Below are 24544 nucleotides of genomic sequence, written 5' to 3' on the forward strand. Positions count from 1 at the left end.
CACAGCTCTACATTAGCTGATTGGAGAGAGGTTTATCGGGATACACGACTAGCACATGCTACCTCTGCCATATGCACAGTCTATTTGAACAACTTCCATACGGCAGACTCTTCAAAGCCTTTCCTTTCAGGACCTGGTGGTTCAGAAGTAGTTTCATCCAGCTGTAATCAGTCCAACACTCAATCAGTCCATCAAATGCTCCTGGTAGAACTGTTTGTACTAATAAGTACAACTACCTCACTTTAAACTTGCACTACTGTTGTAATATTGCACAACTTGAGCCACTTATGCTTGCAAATGTTTTTTTTATCATATTATTATTGCTGTTATTTTATCATTTTATAGGATAATAAGTTTATGGAGGATTTGCATATTGAATCTTATTGTACCATACAATAAGAATAAAGGAATTCAATTAAATTCAATAGAAGAGAGCACATATTTACAAATAATGACGAGCACTATCGTCTTGGAGCTCTTGATATCATTTTTAAGATGAAATGCAGTAAAGTATGTATATTACATTATACAGATAAATTGGTGCCCCGTTCAAGGATTGTTCCTGCCTCGCGCTGTATGCTTGCTGGGAATGGTGCGACCCTGGATGGATTGAATAATTAACCATGTACCGCAAAGATATTTCAGTGTTCCATAAAAGTTTTGAGGAATCAGCGTTCTAAGCTTAGACATTTAAATTTTTTTAAATTTATTAAACAACTTATTGTGTGGCAATTGGTCACTTGGAGAAAGAAAAGGAAGGACAGGAATTGGAGGTTAGCATGTGTCAAGAGGCAGTACTACTGCAATAAATTATTTAATTGAGTGTGCGCATGGCGCAGCAAGCATTTTGCCTGAGGGAGGAACAATCTCTCGAGGGGGTGCCAGCGCGTCGCTACCACTGCGCCACTGTGCACTCATGTTTAATACATGCTTTAATTCCTATCATCATAAAAATTATATCAAGTATACATCTTGGTATTTAAATTGTTCAGTGAGCTGTAATATAATGAATGTAATGTATTTTGTGTTCTGTCAGCGTAAGAGAAAGTCCGTTTAACACTAGAATTACCAGAGCCTACGATAAAACCCGTAGATCCGTCCCACTTTAAAACGCTTCACACCTCTCCGTCAGCGTCTTTTATCCTTTAAATGTGTTGATAACCTGCAAACAGCAAGCAGTCTCCTATCACATCCCCCACCCCACACAGTTTTCTCAGCTCAAGTCTGTTTATCTGTGTGTAAGTTGCTTTGAGTTTTATAGAGTGAGAAGTTGAGCAAAATGACACTTTTTATAAAAACTATATCGTTATTTGGAACACTTGCATTTCATGTGTGTTCAATGTCTACAACGATCTATACACAGTAAACACATCGTTAAAACAGAAACGTTTTTCATGTTTTAGTAATAATTGACAAAATGTAGACATGAAGTGCATAATGTGTGAAGCCTGAATTCCAAATATCAAAGAAACACTTTCACAGAAGATACAAGTATAACAGAACAAATGCGCTTTTTTCCATGATTATAACCGAAGAAAAAGAAATCAGGTTAGTGTTGCTTGTTGTCCTAACTTCTCAAGTAGTGTACTGGTTAGAGCTGCTGACTCCAATTCAGAAGGTTCTGGGTTCAAGTCTTAACGTCTCCTAAAATAAACATTTTGAGTAGTGAGCTGTTCTTATTGTTAATATTATACAATAAAAGCATACATTTGATTTGCGTCTGTAACAGCCGATGTAAATGTATAGTACTTGTCAAAGTTAGCGTCTTTTTTTAGTTTTACTAGTTTTACTTTATTTACTTACAGTTGAGGCCAAAATTATTAGCCTCCCTGGAATCATGGAACATTTTCCTAACCTTCTTCCCAAAGTTTGCAACATTGATGAAACTTGATATAATCAAACATCCACCAGTGCTATTTACTAGCTTTTGATACATTTTGTAATATAAAATATATTTTTGTCTTGCTTTATATCAAATATAGTAAAAAATGGGGTGGTCTAAAATATTAACCCCATGTTAATGTTTGTTTTCAAAACACACCTACAATAATTAACCAATCAGCTTTGAAACCACACCTGTGCAATCAATTGAATCCTAACAACACTCAATCAGCATAAAAAGACTCCCAAGGAACAGGGCTCTTGAACACATGAGAGGGACTACTGTTACTGACCATGCCAAAGACAAAGGAAATCAGTCTGGAGCTCAGAAAGAAGATAGTAGAGGCTCATGATAAGGGGCAAGGCTACACTGCCATTTCCAAGCGATTCACAGTGTCTAGAACTGCTGTACGTTGCATCATTGCCAAGTACAAGGAGACAAATTCTGTTAGAAACAAACCTGGCGTGGCGTAAGCGCAAGATTTCAAGAACTCTGGAGAGAAAAATAGTCAGAGATGTCAACAAGGAACCCCGGACTTCTGCCAAGATGATTGTTGCTGACCTGGCCTCTTCTGGAGTTGATGTTTCAAGGAACACAGTTGTGAGGGCTCTTCACCGTGGTGGGCTTCACGGCCATCGTCCCAGAAGAACCCCTTTACTCAAAGAGCGCACATCACAGCCCGACTGAGGTTTGCCCGTGAACATTTGAAATGTAAAGATGATTTTTGGAAGTCTGTGCTTTGGTCTGATGAGACTAAACTGGAACTGTTTGGGCACATGGATGTTGCTTATGTTTGGCGAAGAAAGGGACAGGTCTTCAACCCTAGGAACACAGTTGCCACAGTTAAACATGGCGGTGGGAGCATCATGCTGTGGGGCTGTTTTGCAGCCTCAGGCACAGGGAGCCTTGTTCGGGTGCATGGCATCATGAAAAAGAAAATTATGTTGACATTCTGAGGGAGAATATGCAGAAATCTGCTCGTAGTCTAGGCTTAGGTCGTCGCTGGGTCTTCCAACAAGACAATGACCCAAAGCATACATCAAAATTAGTTCAACAGTTTTTCAAGGATACTAAAACCAAGATCTTGGAGTGGCCCGCACAGAGCCCAGACCTCAATCCCATTGAGAATCTGTGGCGAGTGCTCAAAGTGAATGTCCATGTTCGGAAACCACGCAATTTGGACCAGCTAGAAAAATTTGCAATGGAGGAATGGACCAAAATCCCTCAGGAGACCTGTGCTAATCTAGTAAAGACCTACTCTAATAGATTGTTGTCAGTTGTGGCTCAAAAAGGGTACAGTATTGACTATTAATGGGCATGGGGCTAATAATTTTGGATGTCTCATTTTTGCCATTTCTTGTTTCCACTCAGTGTGTCAATAAAATATCCAAACTACAATTAGTGGACCTTGTTATTTTGGACACAGATACACTTTAAAAAACAAACATTTGTTGTTAATGGTCATTTTCATATTGGAATCAGGAGTGTTGCCTAATTTCATAAGGGGGCCTAATAATTTTGGCCACAACTGTATCTTCCTACAGCATAAAGTCACAAGTATACTGCAGAGCTTCCTCTGTTTGATCGTCAAGGGTTTGCTCACAAATTATATGTGTAATGCCACGAAAAATACCTGCTGACAGTTTAGTACGCGAGCAATGGTACGAGAATGCGGTTAGACTTTTTTTGGGCACATACACCATGCTAGTGTTTAGATCTGGACGGTGTAGCGTTGGCGAGCTCTTTAAGCCGTGCTGTTTCTTTGAAGGACAGGTGATTGGCAGGATGACGCCGGACTTTCGCCTTTATGCCTGGTGCAGCTGCGTTGTTCTTATATGTGAGTGGACGTTTCTTGTGGGGAGGGCTTCTGTTTCCTCTTATCTGCGTTCACCTCTGTTATAGTGCATCTTTATTTGAAAGCAGCAGTGTCAGATTGGGGCGAGTGTGTACAAATATATGGGACATTGGGTATAAAATTAATCAGAAAACATCAACGCACTAATGCAATATTATTTGAAAATGAACAGCATCAGATCAGGTGTAAAATTACGCTGGCGCTGTTACTTAGAGTCAGATCAGAAGAGGTGGGGCGAGAATTGGAGCATGATTGTCATTGACAGAATAAAACTGGAGCTTATTCAGTGCAGCACCTCAGTTTTGTCTGATTCATGTTCAAGCTTCCAGACACACACCCCCCACCCTTCTGATCTGACGCCGTTTTCAAATAAAGACGTGGTACAAACGTGTTTTGTTACACCCCCTCTTTATTTGAAAACCGTGTCAGATCTTGTGCACGAACGAGACTGGGAAAGCTGTGGACGTGGATGTGAGTGTTGAGCGTGACTGAGAATGACTTTGGATGTGAATTTTTTTTTATTCAGTTTTATTCTTTTTTTTTTTTTTTAATTAATTTTATTGTTAGTTGGTCTCGTCCGATTCGAGAGATGGACGTCTGAAGTGGAGCTCCGCTAGGTGCAGTGTTATTTTTCATATTATTTGCTTATTATACTGAGATATCCTGTATTTATTCAACCCAAGAGGGACTGCTACAGTATATGTAAGCACATATAAACATGGCCAACAAGAAAGGGGGTCCGAAAGAATCGAAAACTAAAGCTACACCCAAGCTAAGATCAGCAAGCCCTAGTTCAAGATACGGCCTTTCAGAGACAGACCTGGATCAGATTGGCGAAAGTACAGACTCCTCGGGACCACCGTCCGCTACATCGTCGCTGGCTGAGAAGCGAAAAAGGGAGCGAAGGTACGATTGTGAGTGCAGATCTCGATAGCTCGCCAATTTGAGAAGATCACCTGAAACTGGAAAAGGCCTTGCAGTCCACGCCTTCAATTACTCCTCGCGAGCCGGGAGCAGCGGGGACACCGGCTACAGTAGAGCCTGCTGCTTCATCTACAGTACAAGAAAGCACAATTGAAATGTCTAAACTGCAGGTGATGTTCGCTGAGCTCATGCAAGATATAAAGAAAAGCGAGAAGGCTAATGAGAAAGCAAGGGTAAAGGCAAATGAAAAACTGAGACAGGAGTGGAATCGGGCAAATGAATGGCTGCGACAGGAATTGCAACAAGCAAATAAAACGCAGCGGCTGGAATTGCAACAGGCAAATGAAAGGCTGTGATAGGAGATGCAACTTGAGCTGCGACAGGTGCTGGGTAAAATTGAAGAGCACATTCCGGAAAACTCGGTAATAAAATATTACTGATTAGATCCTGCCTTTTTTTGAAAAAAATCTATACAGATCCTCTAACTGATTATTTGATTTTTTCCAATTTCAAATAGTATAAAACATCAGTTTCCCACTGACTTAAAAGAGGAGACTTAGGATTCTTACAGTTTAGCAAAATAAGTCTGCATGCCAAAAGTGTAGTGAATGCAATCCTAGTTTGTTTGACCTTCTCCACTTTAAACCCATCTGGAAGAACACCAAACACAGCTGTTAATGGGTTAGGAGGGATTGTGACACCAAGGCTGTCTGAAAGGCACTTAAAAATTTTGGTCCAGAATGATGTTAATTTGGTGCAGGCCTAAAACATGTGACCCAGTGAGGCTGGGACTTGATTGCAGCGTTCGCAGGTCGAATCTTGCCCTGGAAACATTTTGGAGAGTTGTAGGCGAGACAGATGTGCTCGATATATAATTTTGAGTTGAATAATTGTATGCTTTTCGCTTATGGAGCTTGAGTGAATTCTCTGCATTGCTAGTTTCCACTCCTTTTCTGATATATTGATTAAGCGATCTTTTTCCCAGTGTCCTCTTGGATCTTTGAAAGGGAGGGACTGTAAAATCTATACTAATAAAAGGCAAAGCCCTCACTGACTCACTCATTCACTCACTTACTCATCACTAATTCTCCAACTTCCAGTGTAGGTAGAAGGCTGAAATTTGGCAGGCTCATTCCTTACAGCTTACTCACAAAAGTTAAGCAGGTTTCATTTCGAAATTCTGCGCGTAACAGTCATAATGGTTGACAACGTCCGCCATTTTGAACTTTCTTATTTATCGCCCCATCATCACAAAATTTGGTAGGCGGCTTCCCTGCGCTAACCGAAACCGATGTACATACTTATTTCGGTGGTATGATGCCACTGTCGGCCGCCATATTGAACTTTCCAACGTCACTAATTTTCCAACTTCCCGTGTAGGTAGAAGGCTTACCCCATCTTCATGAAATTTGGTAGGCGGCTTCCCTGCGTTAACCGAAACCGATGTACGTACTTATTTCTGTGGTATGATAAAGAACTGTCACTTACCGACTGGTTTCCATGCCCGGATATGGCAACTACCTTTTCCATTCTCTTTGTTACATATTGCACGGCCATATCAGGCTCACTCTTGATATCCGGAGGAACATTGTGTCTTATGTATTGAATGACTGGGACAGGTTCAAGGTGTGAACTGATGACGGTACAGGAGATGATTATACTACACAGGAGCACTATAACAGTGAAATGCTTAAGCCCTTCACCTATGGTTCTGCATGTGAGTTGATGGCTGCCGCTGAATTGTTTGGTTGTCGCTTTCAAGTGTACTGAAATGGCTAAATATTTTACACCTTTGGACAACAGCCAATGCCTCTTAAATATCTTAGATTCACAGGTGACGATTTCAGTAGTGGACACTTTGATGTTTATGAATGTTTAAACTCTCAAAAGCTGGATGTGAAGTTATCGATGAAACCGCTTGTATGCTTTCAATGCTTGACAGATGCCGAATGTCACTTCAATACAATTACTGCAAATACTGTCGTAATTGAAACAAACCGTGAAACTCAAACCGATTATGACAGCAGCAATCCAAGCTGTGAGATTTGAAACAAGATTACTTTTCACATGGCCAACTGTACGTTGCATGCTCAAGAGTATGCTCAGCGCACAGCTTGGTCACATTACAACCGGAGGGCCGAACTGAAAACGTGGTATACAAAGAGATCCATAACAAATAACTATTGGTATTTTCCCTCAGTTTAAAAAGGTTTAATTTTCTTCTTAATAAAAATTTTATGGCAGTACTTCGCCGCTGCGAAGTGCGGGTATTTTGTTAGTAATTTTATATATTGCAGAGATTGTATCCTTGAGTCCTTGAATTTGAGCAATATTTTTTCCAGCATAGACAAAGGTGCAAGATGAGGAAAATCGGGTAGGTTCTGTTTAACAAAGTTCCTAATTTGAAGATACTGAAAGAAATGTGTAGCTGGAATGTTAAATTTGGAATGTTCAGCATGAACGTGAGTGAGAATAAAACTAAAAAAAGACGGCAACTTTGACAAGTACTATACATTTACAGGGTTCACCCACAATAGCGCAATAGACATATGCATCCCGACAAAACCGCAATGGACAAATGAGCGCCGACAAACCCGCTAACTGGTTTTCGACAAATGTGCGCCGATAAAATCGCCACGACAAAATCGCGAGAGGGGCCAAGAGAGTGGGATGAGTACGTGCGCATTATGTACACATTATGTGCTAGGTTATAACTGTTATAACTGCTGATGGCATGCCGCGAACAAATAACACAGTCGAGGGCTGGCATAACGCGTTGTATACAAAGCGGAATTACCAGCAGTCAGGCAGTCAGCAAGTGTAAATACGCTCAACTATCAAGACGTCTTGCTGCAATTCTTCCTACATATGCAGGGCGTGATCTTAAGGACTATCTGCGTGCTGTGCTGATGGAATGCCGCGTCTCATAATATTGACTTCTAAAATAAACATATATGCTTTAAAGTAGTAATTCATATTTAATTAAACTTTCGCGATTTTGTCGGGACGATTTTGTCTGCGCAATTTTGACGCCACGTTTTAATCGGCGCTATTTTGTCTGTGCTCATATGTCTATTGCACAAATGTCGGGTCACACATTTACAGCGGCTGTTACAGACGCAAATCAAATGTATGTTTTTTTTAATAAAAGACGCTAACTTTGGCAAGTACTATACATTTACAGCGGCTGTTACAGACGCAAATCAAATGTATGTTTCTATTGCATAATATTAACAATAAGGGCAGCTCTTAACTCAAAACGGTAAACTTGAGAAGCTGCCAGCATCCATCCCAGAAGGTTTTGATTGGGAATCAGCAGTTCTTAGCATTGCACCATGGATAATATTAACAATAAGAACAGCTCACTACTCAAAACATTTATTTTGGAAGATGTTAAGACTTGAACCCAGAACCTTCTGAATTGGAGTCAGCAGCTCTAATCAGTACGCTACTCGAGAAGTCAGGACAACAAGCAACACTAACCTGATTTCTTTTTCTTCGGTTATAATCATGGAAAAAAGCGCATTTGTTCTGTTATACTTGTATCTTCTGTGAAAGTGTTTCTTTGACATTTGGAATTCAGGCTTCACACATTATACACTTCATGTCTACATTTTGTGAATCATTACTAAAACATGAAAAACGTTTCTGCTTTAACGATGTGTTTACTGTGTATAGAACGTTGTAGACACGGAACACACATGAAATGCAAGTGTTCCAAATAACAATATAATATTTATAAAAAGTGTAATTTTGCTTGACTTCTCACTCTATACAACTCTAAGCAACTGACACGCAGGTAAACAGACTTGAGCTGAGAAGACTGTGCAGGGTGGGGGATGTGATAGCAGACTGCTTGCTGTTTGCAGCTTATCAACACATTCAAAGGACAAAAGACGCTGACGTAGAGGTGTGAAGCGGTTTTAGGTGGGACGGATCTACAAGTTTTTTCGTAGGCTCTGGTAATTCTAATGTTAAGAAGCACGTTGTGATTCACACACAGATTACATAGAACACAGAATACGAAGCATTTAACATGCTACTTTAGTTATGATGGGATTTGAGAAACTAGTAAATTAAACGATTTCAAATTGAAGATTATGACAGTCTACTTTAATGAGAAAATAAGCTACAAGATTGAAGTGGACAGTTTGACCTTTTTAACTGTGTCCCTATTTGTTTTCTTTTCTCTTTACTCTAATTTGCTTCTGTATGACATTCAGATGGTGGGCAATGATTCGCCTTTCTAAGGCGACTTTGATATCTGACAAGTTCTTTTTTATTTTGGGCAGTGGGCGACTTTCTGAACTTGAACTTTCGAGTTTCTCCGTCACTCTGTCACTCAATCAAGTTACTTTTGTTTTATTGTTTATACCACTGCTTAAACCAACAAATAGTAAGTTTTCCCTTGCCTCCACTTTGTATTTGCTGAAATTCTTCTATTTTCCCCATGCTTTTGCCATTGTCTTTTCACAGAACGCTAAACTTATGGGGCTATTTATATTGATTTGCATATAAAAATATGCACAATTCTGGGAGGAGTCAGGGTGGGGCGGCAGGCGTGTGCACAAGTGTTACTTTTCAGGCTGGCCGGAATTTATGTAGCAGAAGTGCGTGGAAGTTGAATCTGAATTTTTTTGTGCGTATGCACATTTCCACTTTTGTTCATACGCCATGTTTTAGTGTGAATTCTACGCACACCGTTTATGCATGAGGTCTGTGATCTTGATGTTTTTCCAAAGAACCATCATAAAGAGATTGGTTCTTACAAATCAACCAGTCTATCCTCCTTCCTGTGCTTCCACAAACATTTTGCGGTCATGTTTGATAAAGCCTAAACATAGAGTAATTTCCTGAATGGTCAAAAGAACTGAAGTACAGAAACTGCTTCTATGACATCTCACACTTGTTGAGTTTAAGCAAAAAATACCTGTTTTTTTTTTTGCTGTATGCATTTGCATTTCCCATGGGATTTATAAAGTTTATCTAATCTAGTGTTAGAAAACAATTCTGCACCTGTAAGCCTCTTGGAATGCATTGGAATGATTCTCTCATACCTTGTGAGCAGTGATTTTACAACTTGTGATTTTGTGCCAATTTGAGAAAGCAATCATGAGCTTGGAAGTCAGTCTAAAATCACATAATGTACATTCACACTACAAAAAATTATTTATCTACTTGAAATGTTTTCCTTACCTTCACTAAAGTCAGCTTGTATTTGTAGATAATTCTAAAAGACTTAAAATAATGTGCACCTGTTAAGTGGTTATTTTTCTTAAATATCCCTTAAGTTGTGTTTTGCTCTGTTATGTGGGAAAGATAACAATTTGACCTTTTTACTTTTTATATCTGTGTGGTGGATTAGCTTTTTGAAGTACCTAAGGAGTCGTTAACCTTTTTGAAGAAGAGCTACATTAAGTACATTTTATTTTAAAATATATATAACTATTGAGCCATTTTAAGGTACAGATTAATAAAATAGAATTTCCTATTTGCATCCTTATATTTCCTGTATTTTATTTATATTTCTGTTGTAATTTGTTAAGATGAATCCACTTGTGTGGCTTTTCTCATTTTGTGCAAATTATTCTTGAAAACAAGTTTTAATGACATTAAGGATTGTTGCCACTGCTGCTAGCTTTAACATCCTATGTAGTCTTTTTAGAATAAGCAAACCATTGGTAAGCCAGTGTGTTCAATGCTCTGTGATCATCTCTGCACAAGACGTACGTCAGTCTATCACGAAGGAAGAAAATTTTGTATATCTTTGAAAGGAGATGGAGATGGGGTGGGGTGTTCCTCAGTGAGGCAGTGAAATTGATGGGTCACAAATCCCCATCGCTATCCCAAAAGATTTTCTCAGATTGTTACAACCAAAAGTGATAACACTTTATTTTTGCTGCATGCTATAACTGATCATCACCTGAACTGGTAAATTTGTTGTTTGAAATGAGTTGAAGGTCGATGTTTGTGGTTTATCAAAAAAAGAACACTTTGGAGAAAATGCATAATGTTGCAAAGTGCACTAAAGGTCTTGGCTCAATTTTGGAAAGTATTACAGTTGTGTGTAGAAGAACTAACTAAGGTACTGCATGATTTAGCTGTTTGTGAATTGTTATATATTCCTACCAAAGCTATTTTGATACAAAATATGTTTCTGTATTTTATTTTATAGGAGCCAGTGTTTCTGCTGATACTTTATTCCAGGAGGTTTTGGGTCGCAAGGACAAAGCAGATTCTACAAGAAATGCTCTCAATGTTCTTCAGCGCTTCAAGTTCTTGTTTAACTTGCCATTGAATATTGAGAGGAATATTCAAAAGGTAATACTGTATGATTCATAAAACTGAAGTGTTTGTGAGAAATTATCTTGGTACTGGTGGACATAGAAAAGTACAAAAAAATCTCATGTAAGTTGCATGGTCACTAGATGATTATGGATTTTTAATAGTGTCATTCATTTCCTAACCAGGCTGAGAATAATGGGTTGCACACCTATCTCTTTCATTTTTATACCTTATGTTTTTGTTTAGTTTAGCATATAGTTAGTTTGTGATATACTGTACACTTTAATTCTTCCAATTCTTCTATAACTAAACCTTTGAGAGTTAGCCTACTTATGACTTTTTGTTGTGAATTAACATTTCCAGAGTACTGTAGGACATTTTAACAATTAACATTTTTAGTTTAAAGGGATTTTTCTAAAATGTCTTTAAGATACGGTAGCAAATGCAGTCAATGAATATTTATAAAAAAAATGGTCTTTGTTCACAATGGTAGTATTTGTTTTAATAAAAGTATACTGGTTTTAAATGTAATATTCATTTTCTTTGATTTGTCTAGGGTGACTATGATGTTGTCATCAATGACTATGAGAAGGCTAAATCTCTTTTTGGAAATACGGAAGTACACGTTTTCAAAAAAGGTATTGTTAGATCTCCTATCCTGTTTTATTTATATTTTCTTCTGTTTTAGATTTGTGGTGTCACCCTTAAATGAAAGAGGTTGTAGACGTACAATGTAGCAACCTACCCAGAGTATAGGAAAGCATAGAGAAAGCACAAAATAAAACAGAATAAGCAAAAGTATCTACTGAATGATTTTTGTTTTAATTTCTGGACCTATTCAGTTTTTATTATTAATGTGAAGGGCATATGTCAGTTTTCTCTTATTTCCGTATCCATATGAACAAGTAGAAACAAACTGAGATTCTTACTCAAAATGTCTCTCATCACAAAAAAAAAATATAATAACCATTGTGACAGAAATCCAGGGTTCTTACCTGGCCAGGGCATCTTTGTAAATGAAGGAATTGTGGAGCAGAAATGCACAGGTTGCTGCCTCCTCCAGTCCCCTGTTGGGTTCTGTGGGGGCTGCCAGGGGGAACTGTAGAGCCTTCCACCACACCTGGGAGTACTTCTAGACCTCGCTACTGAGGCATATAGAGTACTCCCACGTACAGTATAAAAGGAGCCACCTGCCTTCATTCGGGGTGGAGGATGAAGCTTGCTGAAGGAGTGGAGGAGGAACAAAGGTAAAGCTTTTCCCCACATCAAAATCAATCCATGTGTGTTGCTGGTTTTGTGCCTAGTGTCAGTTTGTATTAGGTTTGGGGAGCTGGTATGCCCCCTGGTGGCCACACCATAATCATGTCATTATGAACAATTCAGAGAGTAAACCTTCGGACAATACACACAGTATACATATTAAATTGTCACCTGAACAAAAAGGCTATCTTTGTTATAAAACTTTGTTTAAAATACAAGCTATAAATTGTCTTTTAATGTCCTGATGCTGCATCTTCGTCTGATAGACTGAAATAGTATGACTAGCTGATAACATGAACCCTTGCAATAGACAAAATAATCACCCTGTAAAACAGAACCCATGAGATTAATTTTGTGTCTTGGATTCTAGTGTGTGTTATCAGTAGCATCCAGCTTGGACATTTAGCCCAAGTCCAAGTACAACTCCAGAGTTGCGACTGATGTTTTGAGAATGTGGTTAATTGTGTTTTTTTTTCTTCTCTAGTTTATGCTGAAGTAGAGACCCGTATTGATGCTTTAAGAAAACTTCTTCTTGATAAACTTCTGCAGACTCCATCTACCTTGGTGGATCAGAAGAGATATATTAGGTAACACATTTTGAACCAGCTCCTTACTTGACTTGACCTGTAGCTGTAGTAAGAGTGGTAAATGTTCATTGTTTTGGCGTAGAGGATAAAGGATGGATTACTTCACAAGTCTTTCAAATTCAGCTTGTATTACATAGTATATTTTCCCCTGAATTCAACAAAAGAAAAGAATCAACAGCCTTTATTGCTGATATATTTTTTAACATCTCAGATTTAAAATTAGTGAGAAGCAAATTAATTAATGTAATTGGAGAAGCTTTAAATATAGAGATGTAACCAAATATAATGAATGAAGAATGCTGTGTTATCTTGTGGTACCTTGTCTGAACTGCACCACAGGCAATTGTATCATTTCAAAAATTATCATTAATATGAGTGTACTAGGTTCAAATTCCACAAAGTGAAAGTTTTAAATAGCATTCTATCTGTAAAGTACCTGTCCAAACCCAGTTGAAGACTTGTCTACAATCTTTTCTTAAATTACTGAATTTAAGTTGAACATTGTTCATACTTTATAGGTTTTGAACTAGTATTATTCTGAAGTGTGTGAATGTGATGTGTGCTTTTCAGGCTATTATCCTCACAGAGAAAATTCAAACTAAATTTCTTTTGTAGAAAATGCAAACAGTAATAATAATACATTTCAAGGGCACATGCAAGATAAAACCTTGCATCAAAACATTATAGACAGATACTCAACAAAAATGTATACAACTGAATTCTATCCTTTTAATAAATATTTTATGTGTGATACTGTGTAATGTTTATCCTTTTCTAGTGTACTATTCAGTGGTAAAAACATAAATTGCTGTTAATGATTAAGAAGTGAACTGATCAATTCTACTTCCTAGCAATATTAATATAACTAATATGAAATTGTGAAACTAAGAAACAAAGTGGTTGTTTTGGATACATTTTGACCTTTTTTTATTTTGTAAGAACTTTATTGGCTTTACAGTAGTAATGGCTTTTAGATTATGACATTGCACCCAAGTCCTTCAAAGGATGATTGATGTATTTCCATGTTTGCACATTGTTCTGTATGTGAAGTTTGCATGTTCTCCCATGCAAAATGGGTTTTTCTTCTACTTCCACAAAGACATGCATAAGTACTAAAGTACTGGGTTACTGGCTCCTACATTCTGCACACAGATATGATTGTTTTAGGTTTTTTTTTTCAGTTTAATCTCTATCCATTGATGACTTTTATTGTGCTTTCAATAAAGTTTGTGATGTGTTGTCGAATATATCTTTAAATATGCTGACGGAAGTGTTGAATGGAGGTTCCCTTTTGTTTGGTACTAAAAATATAGGTTTTGATTTGTGTTGGACTTAAATGGCTCCAAAAGACTAATGGGAAGGTTAAGCAATACTTGAAAAAATTCTAATTTTTAACAATAGAGTCAATGAATTACATAAGCACAAATCTGTTATAATCACTAGAGGCAAACAACTTAGAGGCTACAACACAAACAGTAAAACAAATAGTAACAACAATAATAATCCTCGAACAGATGTTAGATAGAGAAAGAACAAACAAACAAATTAACTTGTCCCCAGGGGGAAATTTGGCACATTCATTCATATATTGTATGCTCTTATGACCGCACTGAGCACAGTAATAGAGTAATTTTAAAAAATGATTTGCTAATTTACAAGATATTTCTCAAAGACAATTACCAAAATATTTTTTTCAAATAGGTGTCTAGCAGTTTAGCAATATTTACTTATGTTGGCAAAATAAAACCCAAAAAACCAGTGTTACTCAAGCTAAAAAAATACATATACTGTACATTAATTTGTCATTAACTCAGGGTACTGCTTGGGACAGAGCTGACCATTCTGTTTTATTACACCTGGAGCCTACATTACTATTCAGATCATTATTTCAAAGTAGGACTTTTACACAAAAAGTGATCCAGTTCACCATCATTGTTTAACTTCAGTTTTCAATTTTCTTTTGTCGATATTTTTTTTATTATTAGAAAGATTGTTTGGGAAATAATACATATAAATAATTGGGAAGAAAAGTGGGACCAAATTACCTTTTCAAATTCAGTCTTGCTTTCCTGTAAAAGTCTGGTGCATACATTATTCTTCTTACTGAGGTAAAGTGGTATGCAGTTCTCTTCTTTTTAACCCTTAACTACTTGCACTGGTCCATCGTCCTTTTACATGTACCTACCAGCAGCATCCACCATCTATCCTGTGCTTGATTCACTACAAGTACAGTGTTGCAGTGGTTTCCCTCCCCGGCTAGTTTTATGAGTGAATACACGGTGCATTTGGAACACAGTGCGAGTACTTACGTATGTAAGACAACGATGAGATGTTCTTTTTGCAATGAGTTTGTCTGCAAAGAATATTCAACAACTGAAGTGATATGTGATACATGTGTAAATCCTGCAGTGGATGAAAGTGTGACTGTTGACGAATGAACACGGGAGAAGTGGATCATGTTTATTTTCAGATTGTCCTAGACTGTGTCATACTATTCAGTAATATGGTATTAAATTACAATAATTTTAGACTGCACATGTTTTTAATGTAATATTTTATATTACAACCCCACAACATGCATATAAATAGCCATTTTAACACTGGTGCATAAAGTACTCCACACGAGTACTTATGAAATGAGAAATGGTGCGAGTAGTTCAGGGTTAACCATCTCTGATACTTACCTGCATCCTATAACTTATACCATGTCACAAACCTGTTACAGTTTGTCTTTGTCAAAGTCGTTTGTATGCAGTATTATAATAGAATTACAAATTAATATAAGGAAATTCTGATTTTTTTTTTCTGTCTCCAAATAGCGTGTAAAATAATGGTTTGCAAAGATCATGAATTATCACATGTAGTAATAATGTTGGTGTCACAGCAGTCTGTGATCTGCTGCATGTAGTGAATAAGCTATACTATGAGAAGAAACATTTAAAACAGAGCGAGAGGAATATACAAACTAAGTGCTCGTATAAGTAGGAAAAACAGCTTTCATACCAATGTGGCGAACCGAGATATGCAAATAATGATATGAAAGTACTGTATCAGTGTGTAGTGTGTATGCACGTACTCACACACATTCATACCATATCTGACAGAATGAATGAATTGAGAAAGATGTCAGGCTAGGTTACTGGTTTGAGAGGTCTATGGCTTTGGGAAAGAAGCTATTGAGGTGTCTGTTAGTTTTAGTTTTAATTTACCTGAAGCATTTACCAGAGGGGAGTTTATGGAAAAGTAATCAGCAGGGTGAAATGAGTCTGTGATGATACTTTTGATATGGTTAGTAACACAAGATGTATACAGGTCTGCAACAGATGGAAGGGTACAACCAATTATTTTCTCAGCAGACCTCATGACACACTGTAATTTATTTTTGGAGTGTGCCATTGCTAAACCAAACCAGACAACAATGGAGAATGTGATTACACTTTCAATTATGGCTTTGTAAAATTGAACTAGGATTGACTGGGAAATATTTAATTTCTTTTGTTGGTGAAAGAAGTATAATCGCTGCTGTGCCTTTTATTGATATAGGTGGTGTTAAGGTCCCAGCTGAGAGTGTTTGTGATGTATGTGGCTAACTGATACATTGTGCTCTTAAGCAGCACAATGTAAAGGAGTAATGTTTCTGTCTGTTTGTTGCCTTGCACAACAGACTTGTCCATTGTACAGTAGCTTCTAATATGGTTCTCTTCTTAAAAGATGTATTTCAATTAGAGTGAATGCATTTCTTTATCTAACTTGTTTGAAAGTTGCCCTATTTTTCTTCTATATCTGCATGATTCAAGAGCACACATGTTTCTCATCCATGCAGTATTGAAACTGTATAGTTTACTAGCATAAGGTATCCTACAGAAGGAAATGTGTAGCTTAGAAAATGACAATAAAACAGCAGTAGCAAAAGTTCACTATCCATCTTTTCTGTGTAAAACCACGTTTTGCATAGGAGTTTGTCCTGTTATTCCCATATTAAATTAATTTGATTGTGACCATTGCCAAGCATGAATCGCATAAATACCAGTATGTGGCAAAGAAAAGAATAAGCAGGACTGAAATTCACTTAAAAAAGCTTCTTTCTTGCACCTTTATACACTTTCATATATATTTAAAATCAATTGGATTATTTAAATATTATAAAAATTACAATATACAGACTTCACTGAAACTGCACCTAAGCTGAGAGTTAAACAAGAATGTACACAATGTAAAGTGAAGTTCAAAGGTGCACTTATTCATATGTTCAGAAATCCTTCAGAAATCAATTTTTTTATCTTTGTCAAATGTGTCTTAAAGTGTTTTATTAATGGAAATTAGGGGACAGCAACAGACATGAAATGCTTTATTTAAAATGGTGAATTTAAATAATTTTTTGTGATGCATCTACCCCCAGAAATCCATTTTACGTTCATACACCCACTAAAATTAATACATTGAACAATTAACCCTAAAGTCATAACAGCAGTTTTCCTGTGCAAGAGCTTTATTTTCAGGAACCAATGAGTTCCTGTATGAAGTAGGCCCTGGACACATGTGGTCCCTGTACACTTTTGCTTGTTGTGTGCGCAACAGGAACTGTAATCTTATGTAAAGTATGTAGCGAATGCCCCCACAGAAATTGCTTTATGTGGTGTACAGTGTAGCGCACCAGGGAGACAGCTATAAAGAGTAATGCAGTGTGAAGTGTGATGCTCCATCTTCTCCTATAATTCTGTAAAAGTCCAAACTACTACCAGTTTATTAAGATGGCATAAATGGTTATGGTTAACCAAGCAGAACAAATCGCCTGAGCCCCACCCACGATAATTACTGTTTGAATGAAAAGAAAAAAAAAGCAAAAGTACTACAAATGACTCGAGTTCCTGCTGTGGGAATGATACAAATGTTCCTGAGTTTTTTAAGAAAATCCTTGATTCCTATGAAAAGTTCTGGTGGTGGAAAAGCACCTAATGTCATTTGTTTTCCCAGAATTTTTCATACTAGCTTAATGTATGTTTTTTTCACGTTACTCTACTCTTCTGATACTTTTACCCACAGTGAGCCCACACTTAACCCCATTTACCAGGCTAGGAATGAAACGCTAACCTATGGAAGTACATGCATGTCTTTATTACTAAAATCAGTATTTATAAAATAGGCAATTTAAATGGAAAAAATCTAAAAATATTTAGATGTCTTTATATGAACACATCATTATTAATGCCATCGTAAATGTATTTTGTGCTGAGTCCTGTCTTTCGTAGCGTTGTCCTGTTTACATGGTCTGATTGTATGTAAATATGCTCCCCTGGAAACAATGGGGGGAAGGATAACACTGTGGAACTGTGGCCCCTCACGATAATTGGTCCTGTCAATTTCATCACCTGCATCTGATCATTTGCTATTTAAACGGAAGGACAAAAAGAAAAAAAAAAATCTCGTTCAACTAGACCGCCATTCCGCTACAGAGACAGGAGAAAGCACCGCTTCAAATCATTCACACCTTTGTCTACCTACCACTTTCAATGCCCGACAACAACAGCTTTGTACCGCCAAACCCCGGGGTTCTGGATCACGCCACGTACCAAGGATAAACATGGTGAGACTGTTTCTTGTTGTGTGAGGAAAGGAGCAAGCCATCATTTTCATCTGTGTACTTTCCGTAGGACTATTTTTCCAGCTGAACCAGGTTCACAAACATTATCCATTTTCTGTTAAATCTCCTGGACTTTTATGTGCGTTTCATACTTTCTGTTTGTCTTATTGAGTTCGTGTTCATTGTCGGGTCAAGGGAGGGTTTGTATTATATGTTAACTTTGTGCTGCACTTTTTCTTTTTATTATTACTTTCCACCGGACACTTTTGGGGTTGAGTGTTATGTTGGGGTTGGTTAGGGTGTGATATATACTGTATATTGTTTGGAGTTTGTTCATTTATTTTTTCGTCAGTACAGTAGACCCCTGCGAAGTCGTGGTTCAGGGTTCACGGACTCAGTCGTTCGCGGATTTTTCCTATTAATTGTTAGCAGAAAACGCAAATATCCTCCGCAATTTTTTTATGGCTTTTTTCGTGGCGATACTGTGCTGTAGAGAGAACGGGAAGCAATCACTGAGGGAAACGCAGTTTGGGATGGTGAAAGTAGCCAATCCGAGAGCATTATTCATTTCTCCTTGCTGCTGATTGATTACTGCACTGTGACAGGACTCTAGCTGAGTGTCCTCATTGTTATTGTATTCATTTTGTTATTCTTAAACTCACACAATATCGCCGAATCGCCCTGCACCTTCTAAGGCTTCTGGCACTGAGCCTAAGCGCCAGAAGAAGTTTAAAACACTCCAGGAGAAGGTTGAACTTCTGGATTTGCTCTGGGAACTAAAAAGCTATGCTGCAGTAGCGCGCCACTATGGCATTAATGAAAGCATCGTCCGCTACATAAAGAAGAATGAAGCAGCAATCTAGAGTGCCTTATCTGTAAATTTCTGTGATAATGCCAAAAAGGTAACGACCATAAGGAATAAAAATATCGTCAGGATGGAATCTGCCTTGGCATTGTGGATCACTGACTGCAGGAAGAACATCCCCTTGGACGGTAGCATCATCTGTGAAAAAGCGCGGATATTGTACCAGGCGTTCGCTACAGGAGACAATGTAGCAACCTCCCAATAAAATGTTCCTGAAACCTATAAAGAAAAGCCAACATGAAACCCCACCAGAAGAAAACCCGTCCAAAGATACACCTCCTGAAGCGCCTGAAGAAGAGGTGCAACCCGAGGAGTTTTAAATCCTCTGTACTGCACAGCTACTTCATCATCATCACCATCAATATCATTCGTCATTGGTGAGTACCCGTACATTTTACTGTATTTTAATTAAATGAAATTATTATGTATTTACTTATAACAAAGAAAAAGACAGCGCATACCAAAGAAAACGTGCTTGCATGAATTACAGTACGTATAGCGGTAACATCGGTATTTTACATTCTAGCACCGCGGAAGACATAGCAGTACAGTACTGTACAGTATTCAGATTTATCTTTACATTCTGTTTTTAGGTAATGTATTATGGTAATTTTTTAGGTAATGTATTGATATATTAAGCTGAGTTTGCAACGAAATTAAAGTGTTTTGGGGGTGTACTGTATTTAGGGTTTAAACTATAAAAATAAGCATTTAAAAGGCATTTTTTAACCACATCCAAAAGTCGCGTCTTTTCACAATTCGCGGGTGCTCTATGAACGTAACTCCCGCAAATTTTGGGGGTGTACTGTATATATTCACTTTATTGTTTTACATATTGTTTTGTTTGTTGGCTTATTTTTGATCAGCGATTGGGGTAAGTTTATTTGGAAGAAATACGGCTTGCCGGGTCTAATGTCCTCAGCTTGCCAGGCCACGGGTCTTGGTGGTGTAGCTGCCGATTTGACTTGGCCGTTACAATTGTATGCATTACCAATGCAAACTCATTTTTTTCAGATACCTGTCCGACCTCCATGCTCCAGGTGATCCAGCATGGCAGTGCATTGTGGCACAACACAAGTGGATTTTGAAGTTGATGCAAAATTGTAAAGACACTTATGTTACAGAACATAAAGGTAACATTTTTCATTTTAATTCATCTGCTTCTTCTGTAATATGAAATAATGAATATTCAACTTGGTTTATCACCCTAGTAAAATATATCCCATTGACAAATTATCACACGTTGCGTCAATAGAAATTGGGATACAACAATCATAACTATTACATTAATCTACCTTGACTTTTTAACCTTTTTTCTTGCGCTACAATACTTCTGAATGGTTTGCAGTTGAATAATACAAAAAATCTTATTTATGCCAGTAACAAAAATTTCTTCATGATAAACAAGTAAAATAAAAGCCAGTAACAAAAAGATTCACACCAAATTAATAACTGAAGTTTATCAGAAGGCATCTTGGGAAATTTGGACAACATGATCATCTACTCTAATAAGACCAAATTTAATCACAAAGCAAAAATAATTTTAGAACAAGCCTTAACACTTTACGCCATCCTGAGACCAACATACATACCACACATCATTTTGGTGGCAGAATATGTGTCCTTGAATACTTGTGAAGATAAAGGGTAAAATTGATGTGGCAGACCCAGAAAAATCCTTGAGGAAATTGCTTCAACTATTCAGCAAAATACTGTACATCTGATTTGGGATCAAGTAGACCTTTTCATTGAATGGTTAGAGAAAACATACAGCCAGCACCATACTGGAATAATTAAAAACAAAAGCTTAATATTCTTGAGTTACTTAGTCAAAGTTAGGACCTCAGTCCGAGTGAGGATATTTGTTATCTGTGTCTGTGCCTAGGTAGCATCCACATAACGTATGCCTTCTGCCTGTGATAAATCATAATATTCACTAAAGGGTGTGAAATAATGGAAACATTTCTAATTTTTATTTATCATTAGTTATTAAGGAATTGTACATTTTTTGTGTTTCCTCATACATTATAGAGCTTTTGTTTTTGAAGAATGGCAAGAAATTTAAATTAAAGACTCCATGTTGTAACATAATTAGATCTGAACACTTTGGATAGACAGATGAATAACTTGTATTTTTAAATTTACTCTTTACTATTTCTGATTATTTTCTTTAACTTTGTCTTGCACAAATATTCTTTTTCTGTTACAATTAGCGAGTAGTGACATTTTACATTTCATTTACTTGCTTTGAAGTGCTGTTTTTCTAATGTTAAAAATGTGTATGATTCAGTAGTGGTTCAAATATCTTTAAAGGTTTATATATTTAATTTTATTAAGAATATTTCATATTGTATATCAATATCCCTTTGACCCTGAATGTGAATAAGTAGGTTCAGAAAGTTGATTGATATCCTGAATTAATACGAGCCTTGGTTTATTCTGTATTCCAAGGTAGCAGCAGTTTTATTGTCATGTGTACAGAGTACACTTGGTTCTTGTATGTCCAGCCTACTTTGATGTGCTTATTTTGTAACAATAGACTCGTTTTAACTGTATGTAGTTGTATCTAACATAACTAATGACTCATCTTGAGGCATATTTTCCTTTATCTTATATAGTATTGCTTTTACTATACACATACTGTATTCCAGAGAATTAGGTAATTAATAGTGTTAATTTTGCACAAAACTACAGTGCCTCCGGAAAGTATTTACAGCGCATCACTTTTTCCACATTTTGTTATGTTACAGCCTTCTTCCAAAATGGATTAAATTCATTTTTTTCCTCAGAATTCTACACACAACACCACATAATGACAACGTGAAAAAAGTTTACTTGAGGTTTTTGCAAATTTATTAAAAATAAAAAAATTGAGAAAGCACATGTACATAAGTATTCACAGCCTTTGCCATGATGTTCAAAATTGAGCTCAGGTGCATCCTGTTCCCCTGATCATCCTTGAGATGTTTCTGCAGCTTAATTGGAGTCCACCTGTGGTAAATTCAGTTGATTGGACATGATTTGGAAAGGCACACACCTGTCTATATAAGGTCTCACAGTTGACAGTTCATGTCAGAGCACAAACCAAGCATGAAGTCAAAGGAATTGTCTGTAGACCTCAGAGACAGGATTGTCTCAAGGCAGAAATCTGGGGAAGGTTACAGAAAATTTTCTGCTGCTTTGAAGATCCCAATGAGCACAGTGGCCTCCATCATCCGTAAGTGGAAGAAGTTCGAAACCACCAGGACTCTTCCTAGAGCTGGCTGGCCATCTAAACTGAGCAATCAGGGGAGAAGGGCCTTAGTCAGGGAGGTGACCAGGAACCCGATGGTCACTCTGTCAGAGCTCCAGAGGTCCTCTGTGGAGAGAGGAGAACCTTCCAGAAGGACAACCATCTCTGCAGCAATTCACCAATCAGGCCTGTATGGTAGAGTGGCTAGACGGAAGCCACTCCTTAGTAAAAGGCACATGGCAGCCCGCCTGGAGTTTGCCAAAAGGCACCTGAAGGACTCTCAGACCATGAGAAACAACATTCTCTGGTCTGATGAGACAAAGATTGAACTCTTTGCTGTGAATGCCAGAAGTCACGTTTGGAGGAAACCAGGCACCGCTCATCACCAGGACAATACCATCCCTACAGTGAAGCATGGTGGTGGAAGCATCATCCTGTGGGGATGTTTTTCAGCGGCAGGAACTGGGAGACTAGTCAGGATAAAGGGAAAGATGACTGCAGCAATGTACAGAGACATCCTGGATGAAAACCTGCTCCAGAGCACTCTTGACCTCACACTGGGGCGATGGTTCATCTTTCAGCAGGACAACGACCCTAAGCACACAACCGAAATATCAAAGGAGTGGCTTCAGGACAACTCTGTGAATATCTTTGAGTGGCCCAGCCAGAGCCCAGACTTGAACACGATTGAACATCTCTGGAAGATCTTAAAATGGCTGTGCACCGACACTTCCCATCCAACCTGATGGAGCTTGAGAGGTGCTGCAAAGAGGAATGGGTGAAACTGGCCAAGGATAGGTGTGCCAAGCTTGTGGCATCATATTCAAAAAGACATGAGGCTGTAATTGCTGCCAAAGATGCATCGACAAAGTATTGAGCAAAGGCTGTGAATACTTATGCACATGTGATTTCTCAGTTTTTTTATTTTTAATAAATTTGCAAAAACCTCAAGTAAACTTTTTTCATGTTGTCATTATGGGGTGTTGTGTGTAGAATTGTAGAAAAAAAAATGAATTTAATCCATTTTGGAATAAGGCTGTAACATAACAAAATGTGGAAAAAGTGATGCGCTGTGAATACTTTCCGGATGCACTGTATATTCTACTTTTTTGAGTTCTCCTTCCTTTTGCTATTTAAAATAAGTCAATGTATATGGGCCTGAATTAATTGTTTGTGTAAAATAAAAAAAAATGAAAGTACACTATAATTCAGTATATTGAGAGGATATTCGTACTGTATGTAGTAACATAAAATAGATGCATATTTTTAATCCATCTGCATTAATGCATTTAGACTGCAAAAGGGAAATAGAATATTTGGAGAACATATTTCACTGTAGGTTCGTAGGGCTGTTACTAGGGGATTTGGTTGAATGGTGTGAGTAAAATGTTTTGTTTTGGATTTTTTGATTTTCTGTTTTTAAAAGATTAATAGAGCAAAATTAATAATTTATGTATACAACACATGCTGACAAATTGTGACTTCGTTCCTTGTGTAATGTGAGTCTAAAACGATAAAATAAATAGTTTAGAATTTCTTGATATTTTAAATTTGATCATATATTGAAGGTGATATGATTGCACCATTTTGAGGCATGCTGAAAATGAAAACAAAAAGCCTTTTAGAAATGTTAACCTTATTCATTACCAGGCTGCTGTGGTAACACTGACAATAGTTTCATGCTTAACTTGTTTAGACAGAAAGCAATCATGGGTGGTCAGGTTATGGAGCAAGACAAGGTCTAGCTGTTTGTACAAAAAAGATGGTGTTTAAGTAAGGCAAAGGAAGTCTGATTTTATTTTATTTTTTTTTTGGAGGGAGCAGAATCTGCACATCATCAGCATTCCCTTTCTAGCTTAAAGGGTTGTGAGAAGTTCCTCTTAAACAGTATGAAGCTCTGCAGGCTAAACAAAAGACAGCTGAGCAGCTGGAACAACATTTAGCTTTATCTGTCTTTAATAAAACACATCTACACACAGTATTTATTATACAATTATTCATTTCCTTTTCTTAAGCATATATAATGCATAGAGTGTCATGTGATGATTGTGCTTAAGCTTTCTGCATCATTGT

The 24544-nt window shown here is 37.4% G+C and overlaps 1 protein-coding gene across 4 annotated transcripts in view; it reads left to right on the top strand.

The window, feature by feature from the left end:
* Nucleotides 1-24544, top strand: part of exoc2 (exocyst complex component 2) — a 301075-nt gene that overhangs the window by 92882 nt on the left and 183649 nt on the right. For all 4 annotated transcript variants that reach the window (XM_039753430.1, XM_039753429.1, XM_039753428.1 and 1 more), the window contains 4 exons: nt 10837-10982; nt 11503-11584; nt 12691-12793; nt 20254-20372. In XM_039753430.1, coding sequence (XP_039609364.1) covers nt 10837-10982; nt 11503-11584; nt 12691-12793; nt 20254-20372 — 450 coding nt within the window. The remainder of the gene's footprint in view (nt 1-10836; nt 10983-11502; nt 11585-12690; nt 12794-20253; nt 20373-24544) is intronic.

The sequence above is a fragment of the Polypterus senegalus genome, chromosome 5 (genome assembly GCF_016835505.1).
Source record: "Polypterus senegalus isolate Bchr_013 chromosome 5, ASM1683550v1, whole genome shotgun sequence".
In the NCBI taxonomy this organism is placed as follows: domain Eukaryota; kingdom Metazoa; phylum Chordata; class Cladistia; order Polypteriformes; family Polypteridae; genus Polypterus; species Polypterus senegalus.